This window comes from Carcharodon carcharias, chromosome 15, assembly GCF_017639515.1.
Source record: "Carcharodon carcharias isolate sCarCar2 chromosome 15, sCarCar2.pri, whole genome shotgun sequence".
Classification (NCBI taxonomy): Eukaryota; Metazoa; Chordata; class Chondrichthyes; order Lamniformes; family Lamnidae; genus Carcharodon; species Carcharodon carcharias.
Window position 1 is genome coordinate 109,918,378 of NC_054481.1, and position 12,223 is coordinate 109,930,600.

A 12,223-nucleotide genomic window follows, 5' to 3' on the forward strand; every position below is an offset into this window, starting at 1 on the left:
AACATGATGTGAGAAAAAATTTTTTCACACGAGTGGTTCGGGTTTGGAATGCACTGCCTGGAAGTGTGGTGGAGGCAGGTTCAATCGAGGTATTCAGGAGGACATTAGATGATTATTTGAATAGAAACAATGTGCAAGGGCATGGGGAAAAGGCAGGGCATTGGCACTACGTCATAACGCTCGTTTGGAGAGCTGGTGAAGGTACGATGGGCCGAATGGCTTCCTTCTGTGCCGTTAACATTGTGATTCTGTGGTTTCTGTTTCTGGTCACTGTCCAGTGACCTCTGGAAAGTGTGTGTGAAAGGATATTGGGTGAGATCAGGATCAGATGCGGTTGGAAGTAAAAGGGGTTTTTGTTTGCTGGTCTGTGAATAATTCAGAAATCGATTGTGATCTTGCAGAGTGATTACAGAACAATCATCCAGCAATTCGACATCACTACAAACCCTTCAGTCCTCTAATGCTGATTGCTTGTATGAATTAACAGTAAATTTTGTAGCTGATATAAACTCAAAAGCAATAAATGAATGCATCACAGAATAGCAGTAACCATAAGGCTGCTTTGGTCTGTCACAGTCTAGGTTTTTGTGAAATTTGCCAGCCCTTTTAAATTCCATATCATCATGTGGTTCTGCTATTGAGTGTACTGCTGTTAAAGTTGCACCATTTATCCAGTGTGTAAAGATAAAGGGAATAAAACAGAGACGGAGAGGGAGAGAAAGGGAAGAAGGAGAAAGAATGAAGGAGTCAGGGACAGGAAGAGAAACAGATAGAGAGGGGGTGAGAGAAACAGTAAGATACACAGAAACAGACAAAAAGAGAGAGATATAGGGAAACAGATAGACCGATAGTGAGAAAACAACTGCGAAAAATAGACAGGAAGAAACAGTAAAAGAAAGGCAGAGAAAAAAAGGGAGAAGGAATGAAAGGGAAAGACTGAGAGATTGGAAACAGGATAAATCATAATGTGCAGTGTCAGTTAGCTCTGTGCCTTCAGCCCCTGGGGCAGGCTGCTCTCACTGAATGTATTGGGTTGACAAAGTACTACATGACCTTGACTGCAGCCTGGGCTGACACTACATGGCACTGAGCAGCTCACAGACCAGACACAATACCCAAAACATTTTACACTACCTAGTTTCTCACAGCAGAGGACACAGGGGATCTGAACCCCAGTGAGAGTCAGCACCTCCAGGACTGGAAGGGACTTGAACCTCTGTGGGAGAGTCAGGAGGGGAGAAAGGAGTAAAAGGGAAGGAAAGTGAGAAAATGATATAAACACCCCATGATGAGTGACACAGACAATCAACTCCCCAACCTGCTCATCGGCAGGTATCAATTCAGACCAAAAACACATGTCAACGCAAGACCGGGGTCAGCTTTGTTACAGACCCTGGGAGAAACAGGCCATGGACTCGATCAGGATCCTGTCTCCAAGCTCTAATAGGACCCTGTTGTGTCATCACCAGATCAATTCCTTAGGAAAGTAGTAGGAGTCCTTGCTATACTTTGTCAGTGCTGAGAGTCCTTTGACTGACATTACTGTGTGATCACTCACTGAAGAGGCGAAGGCCATGGATAAAATTCTGGTCCAACCAGCAATGCAACAGATGCAGGATAATCCCGTTGGAATTGCCCACACAGTGTTGTAGCTCTACCAAGTCCATTTCTCTCTCTCTCTACCTGCCTCATCTCACTGTTACTGCAACCCAAGGCTTTCACTGCTGCTGGACAATACGCCTGACACCATTTAGGCTTTCCATCAATACATCATTAGCACAACAGGAGCTGAGCTGGGTCCATGCCCCCACTCTAACACTGAGTTTCTCCATAGTGAGAGCTCATCAATAAGCTGCCCTATCTGGGGCAAATGTGCCATCTCACCCACATTTGAGGGGCGAGGTTAAAGTTACAACTTTGGGAAGTGTCAGAATCACAGCCTCCTGGGTTTTCACTCTGAGGTAACCAACAGAGAATGAACCACAACAAAGAACCCCAAACATCATGGCAACATTTCCGTGTCAGGTAGGCATCATGCATAAGGCAAGAAACACTTGCATTTATAGAATGCTTTTTACGACATTGAGAGGCACCAAAGCATTTTATCATACTTTTTGAAGTGTAGTCACTTTTGCAATATAGGAAACATATCAGTAATCTCCCAAAATCAATTATATGATCATGACAAGGTAATGTTTTAATGATGCTGGTTGAGGGAAAAATATTATTCAGGATACTGCTCTTCTTTGAAATAGTGCCATGGGATCCTTTACATCCACCTGAGAGAGCAAACAGAGCCTCAATGTAACTTTCTCAGAACTACACTTGAAGTGTCAGCCCATTCTCAAGTCCTTGGAGTGAGACTTCAACCCACAATCGTCTGAGAGCCACCAACTGAGCCACAGCTGAGACCTAAGGTAGCACCAACAGGCCCCAGTGTGGGCCTACAGATTGGGGTGGGGCAGGGTGTGGTTCAGCAACAAGCTTTGGGGGGTGGCACTGAGGAGGTGAGGGTGGGACATCAGGGAACTTGGCAATGATCAGTGGGAGTGGGGAATTGGCATTCTCAGTACAGAGTAGGGGTGGAGGTGGAACTCAGCAGTGAACAGGAGATCGCGAGTCAGAAAGACTCTCCAAGCTTCCTCTCACACTCACTATTGAACACACTTACTCTATCTGTTACCATGCTTACAGCTCCTTTCAGCACCAGTTATTCATCACTGATTTAGGAAAGGTCACTGACTTAAGCTGATCAAAGCTTATGGAACTTTTATTCCATGTTAAACAAACTGTGGTCGTGGACAGGAGGTCCTCACTCATTCATGTGTGCCCAACAACATTTAATAAAGTGTCTGTGGACGTCATGACTATGTGCGGAAACCTCAATTGGTCAAATTGAGGAGTATAGGGGCTTAAGCTAGAGGGCAAGGCCATTCAGCCTTTGGGCCTGTTCCATGATTTGATCAGATTATGGCTGTCCTTTAATTCCATTCACCTGCCTACGCTTCATATCCCTCAATATCCTTACCCAGCAATAATCTCAATACCCTTACTCAGCAATAATCTCAATACCTTTACCCAGTAATAATCTCAATACCCTTACCCAGCAATAATCTCAATACTCTTACACATCAATAATCTCAATAACCTTACCCAGCAATAATCTCAATACCTTTACCCAGTAATAATCTCAATACCCTCACCCAGCAATAATCTCAATACCTTTACCCAGTAATAATCTCAATACCCTCACCCAGCAATAATCTCAAAACCCTCACCCAGCAATAATCTAAATAACTTTACCCAGCAATAATCTCAATACTTTTACACAACAATAATCTCAATACCTTTACCCAACAATAATCTCAATACCCTTACTCAACAATAATTTAACAATAAACAAAAACAGAATTACCTGGAAAAACTCAGCAGGTCTGGCAGCATCGGCGGAGAAGAAAAGAGTTGACGTTTCGAGTCCTCATGACCCTTCGACAGAACTTGCGTTCGAGTCCAAGAAAGAGTTGAAAAATTTAACAATCTCAGTCCTGAAGGCTCTGACTGACCCCCAGCATCCACAATCTTTCTTTATGCAGCAGGAGGAGATTTCCACCATTCTTTGCGTGGAAAAAGTGCTTCCTGGTTTCACTCCAAAATGGCTTAACTCTAATCTTAATGTTATGCTCCTTTGTTCTGGATTCCTGCACCACAGGAATTAGTTTCATTCTATCTACCTTATTGAAGCTTCCATCATTTTTAAGCACCCTTTATCATAAGATCACCCTCAATCTTCCAAAAGGGAATATGAGTCGAGTTTATGCAACATGTTCTCATAATTGAAGCCTGGTACCATTCTGGTGAATCAGCATGCACCCCCTTCAAGGCCAATATATCCTCTCCTTCTGGTCTCATGCCTGGAACTGAACACAGTTACTCCAGATGGTGTCAGACCAAAGCACTGTATAATTGAAATTAAAATGAAAATGATTCCACAAGCATCACAAAGGAACTTGCTGATAACTGCAGCCTCCTTGTCACTCTAAACTGTTAGATCCTCATAAATCAGTGTTACTTAAACACAGCCCTCTGCCATTTGTCAGTCTAGGGCCACATTTTCTGGGACCGTAGGCGTAAGTGAGGTGAGGAATATTTAAACGTGCCATGCTTGAGTGGGCAGACTCTCCAGTTCTCTGCAATCACCCACAGGCAATGGAGGGGCAGACAGTGGATTGAATTGCATTTCAATGTTGTTACAGCAGGGCTGTGCAATCCTCACCTCCTACGCAGTAATTATTGATTTCCAAATTCTGTCACCTAATCACTTAATGCCCACTTCATGGTTTCTCTCCTAGTCTTCATCAAAGTCTTGGAATTTGAAGCAATGAGTATAAATCTGTGTCATTGACAGAGGTTGTGACAGATCCATTGCCTGCAGCTGTCAGGGCAGCCAGTAAAACTGCCCGAAATCAAAAACAAGTAGCCACGTTTGAAACCCATTCTCTGCTGATCTTTATCTGATCTCAGCCATATGCCCTCAGCCAGGATCCCAGCAACTGATCAACAGTGCTGGAAACTGTGTCTGGGTGTGTGCACATGTGTGACTGTGAGCATCAATGAGGCAGGTGGAAAAGAGAGACAGGATTGGACTTGGCTTTGATGCTTTCCATGGCTTAATAGCCCACTTTAGCTGACACACACAATAGTTTGCCGCGTGAAGTGCCAGAGAGCACACAGTATCTGTAACACCTTTGGGAGGAGGGGAATGGTGGAGGGGAAATTAATAAACCAGATCATTGATTTGCATTCTACATGGTTTTACGCCCACTGATTACAGTTTGAGACCTACAGCTCCATCCTGGCACCTCAATGACCTGCTCACATCACCCAATCACATTGCCTGCTCACCACATTGCTCAATCACATCGTTCAATCTCATTGCCCAACCTGCACCCTCCCTGTCTCCTCTTTTCAGATCCAGGAGACATATCCAAAACACTTCAACTCTCAACAGCCCCAAATCCATGGAACCACAACTGCATCAAGTAACAACCCAAGATCTGGGGGCTTTCACAAAGACAGGCTAGTCAATATCCAGGCTGAGGGTCTGGGGTCTGGGTCCATTTCCAGCCAGAGACAAGGCAGTCCCTGCCGATGTGCACTGAGTGTGGGTGTAACCACTGTCCCCTTCTGTACACAGGGTTGCACAGACAGTAAGTGCTACTGCAAAATACACAGGCACCTTTAGGAGAGTGGCATGCCATCAATGGAGCTTAGTCTCACATCTGGGTCTGCCAGCCTCGTAAACCTGGTGGGTTTCCAGCTTGCACTCTTACGTGGGTGGGAAAGGCACATGATGTGGGGGAAGACTGTGGGAATCTCAATTTTGGTCCCCATTAAACAGGGTCACTGAGGAAGTCAGCTTAGACGTGCCAGTTTCCACACCACAAAAATCAGCTGATTTACAGGTTCTACAGAGAAGTTTGTATTGGCTTGACATGGAACCAAACTCCACTTCTTCAACATATGACAGCTCGGCAACCAAGAAAGAAAGCAACCTAAAACAGAGGTACCTCAACCTTCGGAAGGGAAACAGCTACTCACTGCTGGCAGGACCAAGGAGCCCAGTCTATTCCTTCCACTTTCTGAAGACTCTGTGGGCAGGAACCACACTCGTCAGAATCTTTATAATGTTTGTTCAGCAACCAGTACTCGAGTGAGGAACAGGACCCTACGGCCTACTCAAAGTCAGCCACTCACTTCCTTTCCCTCTATCCTATTGTCTGGGGTGAATATTATTTCCTTGGGAGGATTTACTCCAAACCAGCTGTGACAGGAGGAGGGTCAGACAGGGTCAAGGGAGCTGAGGAGGCCTCTGGATATTCTCCCCACTTTTCTGAGAGAGGAAGGGAACATTTTCTGGGAAGGAAATTACAAAGGAGGCAAACACTTCAAAGAGATCACGTTGTCCATGGCTACAATCAAAAACCACCAGGGTTTCTCAAAATAAAGACAAATATTTCTACACAATTATCAAAATTACGTCAAGATTCCCTTTTCACTCTCAGTGTAACTATCACACATTGTTCACTTTTGGACACGGTTTGGTGTGATGCCCAAAACATTGAAAGGGTGTGTATTTTGACACTGGTTTCTATGATAAAAGTAGATTCTCTGCTCACACAGTTTGCCAGTAAGTTGCTTGGGATGGATGTTTATAAAGGGATGGATCTGAGAGGAGGGGTCTCTGAAAGTTTAAACAGGGGACAGATGTTTCCTGGAGAAATAATAGAACCTAAATGGAATGGAAAGAGCTGCGAACGGCCATTGTTTGATTCTGTTGCTGCTGGGAACTCCTGCCTAAAAATATTTGCTCGAGCTGCTTCTTGTTGTCTTACATGCAGCTGGATCAACAACAGCATCAACTTGTATTTCTAAAGTCCCTTTAGCATAATAAAACACCTCAAGGCATTTCACAGGAGCATTATAAAACAAAACTTGACACCAAGCCATATAAAGAAATATTAGGGTAAATGAGCAAAAACTTGGTCAGAGAGATAGGTTTTAAGGAACATCTTAGAGGAGAGAGAGATAGTGAGGTGGAGAAGTTTAAGGAGAGAATTCTAGAGTTTAGGGACAGGCAGTTGAAGGTATGGCCGCCAAAGGCAGGGCAATTAAAATCAAGAATGCTCAAAAGACCAGAATTAGTGGAACGCAGAGAACAGGGTAATAGGGCTGGAGGAGATTATAAAGATAGGCAGGGGTGAGGCCATTGAGGCATTTGAAAAGGATGATAATTTTAAAATTAAGATTTTGCTTAACCAGGACCAATGTTGATCAGTGAACATGGGGGAGACGTGTGCATGGGTCTTGATGCGAGTAAAGAAATGGACAGCAGCATTTTGAATGACCTCAGGTTTGTGCAAGGTACAATGGGGGAGGCCAGCCAAGAGTGGGTTGGGAAAATCTCAGGTCAAATCTAACACCAAGGTTTCAAACAGTATAATTCAGCCTTAGACAGTTGCCAGGGAATGGGATGAAGTCGGTAGCTAGGAAACAGTGTTTGTGTCTACTGGTTTCTATCTTCCCAATAGTTAGTTGAAGGAAATTTCTGCTCATCCAGTACTAGCAGTCAAACAGACAGTCTGACAATTTAGGAACAGTAGAGATGCAGGTAAGGTGAGCTGGGTATTGTCAGTGTACATGTGGAGACAGATGCTCTGTTTTCAAAAGATGTTATTGAGGGGGCCAAGGATTGATCCTTGGGGGATACCAGAGGTAACAGTACAGGAGTGGGAAGAGATGCCAGTGCAGTTGATTCTCTGGTTATAACCGGATAGGAATAAAACCAGTTAAGTACAATCCCATCCAGCCGGCCAATGGTGGAGAGATGTTGAGTCAAAGTCTCATGGTCAACCATATCATAGGCTGAAAACAGGTGAAGGAAGGCGAGGAAAGATAGTTAACTAGGATGTCATTTGTGTCTTTGGTAAGAGTTGTTTCGGTACTGTGACAGAGGTAAAAACTTGATTGGAGAGATTCAAACATGGCATTCAGAGAAAGATGGCCACAGTTTTGGGAGGCAAGAACACATTCAAATACTTTGGACAGGAAAGGAGTTTGGAGATGGAGCACAGTTTGCAAGGATGGAAGTGTCAAGGGCTGTTTTTTTTGAGGAGAGGGATGATGAGGGCAGATTTGAAGGAGAAGGGTTCAGTACTTGAGGAGGGAGAACTCAAAGAGGGGATCAGAAAGAATGATGCACCATGTCCAGCATCTCAGTAACCCCAGATTGTCCCCTGGTGAACAGCCTTTAATGTAACAGGAGCTGGCTGTTGTACCTCCCCCCACTCCACCACCCCTCTTCCTCCACTTCATTCTTACCACCACCTGCCTCCACCCTCTCCCCTTTGTTATTTGTCCAGAGTTTACTTAGTTTTTTTTTATATTGTCTGACTGTTTATTCTGTTTGAGAGTATGGAGAACATTGAGAAGTAAATCAAGTAAACTCTATACCAATAACAAAGATGGGAGGGGGGTACAGAGACAATAGTGGGGTTGGAGGAGGGGAGGAGGTGGGGCAGAGAGAGGTGGGGATTGAGCAACGGCCAGGAGAGTGAGGGGAGGGCAAGGGTGAGGAAGGGGAGATAAGGGGCTGGCGGGGAGGGGGCAGAGGAGTGGGCAAGTTGAGCCCATTAACTGCCTGACACAACTTATATCTTATCATCTTATTAAAAATTCTCAATTCATTTCACAAAAAGGAGTGAGTGCAGTGAGTGTAATACCAGCAATTGTGGTAGCCATTTTGAACACAGCAAGATTCCACAAACAGCCACAAGAGGAAAGGCCAATTGATCTGAGGAGAATGTTGTCCCAGGATGCCAAGGGAACTCCTTGCTTTTTCACCAACAGTGGCCATGGGATCTTTAACACACACCCAAAGAAGCAGACGGGGCCTCAGTTTAACGTCTCATCCCTCAGCATGGCATGGAACTGACCTTCTGACTCAGGATTGAGAGTGCGACTAACGCAGCTAGGTGGCAGACTGAGGGGGACCGGTGCTTGTTAAGACAAAGATTCAGCAACTTACCTCTTCATCCTGGGACTTGCTGGAGCCTGGTAGAGTCTCAGGAACGTGGTGAGCTGGCCTTAGCTAAAGATCTTGCTGCATCTGCTTCATCGCCAAGCCAAATACATCCAGTTTTAAAATTAGAATAAAACTCAGGACGGATACATAGTGAAGAAGTTCAGCAGCACCACAGTCTGGGAACTGGATCCTACCAGGATTAGGAGAGTGTAATAAAGATGATTCTGATCAGATTGCTGCTTTAATTTTCAATCTTCAACAGGTTAAAGCCCTGGATCAGTGAAACGACTAACAGGAAGGTGCTGGGCTGTTGCTGTGGCTCTCTCTGTGAGCAGGAACCCCACTGTCTGCCCGTGCTCCCTCGGGCAACAACTCACTGAACACACCAACAAGAGACGATTAGCACTGCGTGACTCTCAGGGAGGAGCTGTCTGATACAGCACACACTGTCTGAGGATCCTGTACACACAAAAAAAACAATACAGACAGCACTGGGAGCAGTGCCCAGGTGAGTTAACTCTCGACAGCCTGGGCCCAGAATAACATGGAAACATGACCTGATAAAAATCCAGGTGTGAGAGCTCATTATCACTTATTACAACATCTGACTATAGAACTCAGACAGTGCCAGGGACCCAGTCAGTGCCCAGAAGTGAGTTAGGATGGGCACTATCAGAAGGGTTGGGTGTGCGGCATTGTCTTCTATTTTCAGGGAAATGCGATTCCTTTTTCCCCTCCCCTGTCTTTCCCCTCTACCCCCTCACTCCTCTCCCCCAGCTTATCCTGTCTTGGCCTGTTTCTGGTTTTGGGGCTCAAAACTAGGCCTGCCCACACCCTCCCCGATCACCCCATTTTCTTTCTTTGACAATTAGTGAGTTGTTGTCTGTGATCCCAATTTTAGGGGGTCTCCGAATAGCCAGAGATCTGCCAGGCAGGAGCACTGTACCATAATGGCAAAACCATGCGCATGCCAACTGAGCAATGCAATGGGACGTCAGCTATATATTGTGCATCACACTCACTTCATGTAACACGTCCTCTTAACACAAACTCTGTTTATAACATTCTCCCCATTACAAGCTTAGCGAATGCTCTCTCTCTCACTCCCAGGAATGCCACGTGCTAAAACTGCTAGAATTAGTGCTCAAATATATTGAGAGTACTCAGCATACTTTACGTAAAGCATCAAATATCAACAAGAACAAGAACATGTACACACTTTCTGCTGGATTTTCTGATCTTGTTCTGAGCTACAACAAGGTGGGGGCCGGGGGACATGGAGAGGGGGCCAGGTGTGTGACCAGTGGGCAGAGAGCAGGGGGTTAAGCCCTGGGAGGATGGGGGGGTAGCAGACAGAGGCAGTGGCCAGGGGGTGGGGGAGCTGCCAGTGTGCATGCTTGCAGGGGAGGAAGGGGGTCAATGCAATTTTCTGTGGTGGTGGAGGATGGGAAATGGAGCTGTGTGGCATGGCCAAAGCTCTGGGGACTAGCAGTCCTTTCCACCTTGGGAACTTGTAATGTCACAAAGGGCATCAGTCATTACATCTATTCTGTGAGATTCCAGCAGATTAAGAATCAGAGCAGGGTGGAAAATGGTACTTCCCAGAAGGGCTGTACATACAGCTTGTAAGAAGAGCTGTCTATGACAGTCAGGGGTTGAACATAAATAGAGTTCACATGGATTCTCTTTGAATTCACAGAATCACACAGTGCAGAAGAGGCCCATCGGCCCATCTGCACCAACATGTGAGAAACACCTGGCCTACCTACCTAATCCCATTTACCAGCACTTTGCCCATAGACTTGAATGTTATGACGTGTCAAGTGTTCATTTTTAAAGGATGTGATGGAACCCGCCTCCACCACCTTCCCAGGCAGTGCATTCCAGACTGTCACCCTCTGGGTAAAAAAGTTTTTCCTCACATCCCCCTTAAACCTCCTGCCCCTCACCTTGAACTTGTGTCTCCTCGTGACTGACCCTTCAAATAAGGGGAACAGCTACTCCCTATCCATCCTGTCCATGCCCCTCATAATCTTGTACACCTCGATCAGGTCGCCCCTCAGTCTTCTCTGCTCCGACAAAATCAACCCAAGTCTATCCAACCTCTCTTCATAACTTAAATGTTTCATCCCAGGCATCATCCTGATGAATCTCCTCTGTACCCCATCCAGTGCAATCACATCCTTCCTATAATGTGACAACCAGAACTGCACACAGTACTTCAGCTGCAGCCTCACCAAGGTTCTATACAACTCCAACATGACCTCCCTACTTTTGTGATTTATGCCTCGACTGATAAAGGCAAGTGTCCCATTTGCCTTTTTCACCACCCCACTAACATGCCCCTCCACGTTCAGAGATCTATGGACACACACGCCAAGGTCCCTTTGTTCCTCAGAGTTGTCCTCTGAAACTCCAGTAGGCAATTGGGAGAATTCCCCAAAAATTCTAACTTCCCTTCCAGGGACTGAGAAGGTTTCAATGGAGTGATGCTGCCATCAGCTGTCCAGCAGGCTAATTGCATGCTCACCAGCCTCCTGGGGGCCATGCCTTTATGTAGCACCTTAACTCATCTCTCAGGATGTCACAAAGCTCTCAGAGTTAATTACTTCTGAAGCGCAGTCTCTGTTGTTTTGTGGGTAAACACAGTAGTCATACCCGCAACAAAATCACTTGAACACAATGAAATCAATGACTAGTTGATCTGTTTGTTCAGAGACGAATGTTGGCCAAGACACAGGGGGAGCTCCCTGCGCTTCCTCCGGTATTGAGTAAGACAGCAGACAGGGAAATCTCAGCTTACTGTTTCTTCTGGAAGGCAAATGACTATGGCCCCTAGTTTCTAGTTTTCACAGAATCACAGAATATGATTGCAAAAGCTCAAGGCACGCTATTAGAGACCAACTTAATCACAAGATAGATGAACAGAAAAACTCATAACTGATCCCTGGACACAGGTGGACTGAGCAAAAGTGCTTTATTACCCAACTGGCAAACAAGTGAAAGAGAGGAGGCAGAGGGAGAGACAAAGAAAGATGAAAGCAAGAACAAGAAGGAGAAAAGAAGAGAGAGACAGCGTGTGTGCGTGTTTCCAGGAGTGTGAGCCTAAATGTGTGCATATCAGTCATGAAGAACAATACCCTTTACCTTGATGGCCCTCCTCTTGTCCACACATTCTTGATGCTGACAAAGCAGAATCTTCTCTTCTGTTAAAACCCGTTCATCTGTAATTAGCAAGGCACAACAGTTACTTTCACCAAAAAACACTAAAAGAGTAATGCAGTGTACTCAGAGTGATGGACCAGTACCACAGTAAAGCAGTGTACTGAAGGTGATGCGGCAGTAATGCAGTGTCCTGAGCGTAATGGAGCAGTAAGGCAGTGTATTGAGTGTGATGGGGCAGTAAAGCAGTGTACTGAGGTCGATGGGGCAGTATTGCAGTGTGCTAAGGGTGATCGGGCAGTAACACACTGTACTGAGCGTAATGGAGCAGTAACGCAGTGCACTGAGTGTGATGGGGCAGTAATGCAGTGTACTGAGGGTGATGGGGCATCATTGCAGTGTACTAAGGGTGATCGGGCAGTAACACAGTGTACTGAGACTGATGGGGCTGTAACGCAGTATACTGAGCGTAATGGAGCA

At 45.6% G+C, this 12,223-nt stretch overlaps 1 protein-coding gene across 5 annotated transcripts in view; it reads right to left on the reverse strand.

Annotated features, from left to right (window-relative positions):
* LOC121287958 (pleckstrin homology domain-containing family G member 5-like) overlaps positions 1-8,970 on the reverse strand; it is a 75,025-nt gene extending 66,055 nt beyond the window's left edge. The window contains exon 1 of one of the 5 annotated variants that reach the window (XM_041206123.1): positions 8,585-8,970. Coding sequence is in view for 1 of the 5 variants with exons in the window: in XM_041206121.1 (XP_041062055.1) it covers positions 3,848-3,850 (3 nt within the window). In the remaining 4 variants the exon portion in view is untranslated. The other 4 variants (XM_041206122.1, XM_041206124.1, XM_041206121.1 and 1 more) reach the window with 4 other exon arrangements.
* Positions 8,971-12,223: the final 3,253 nt, after the last annotated feature.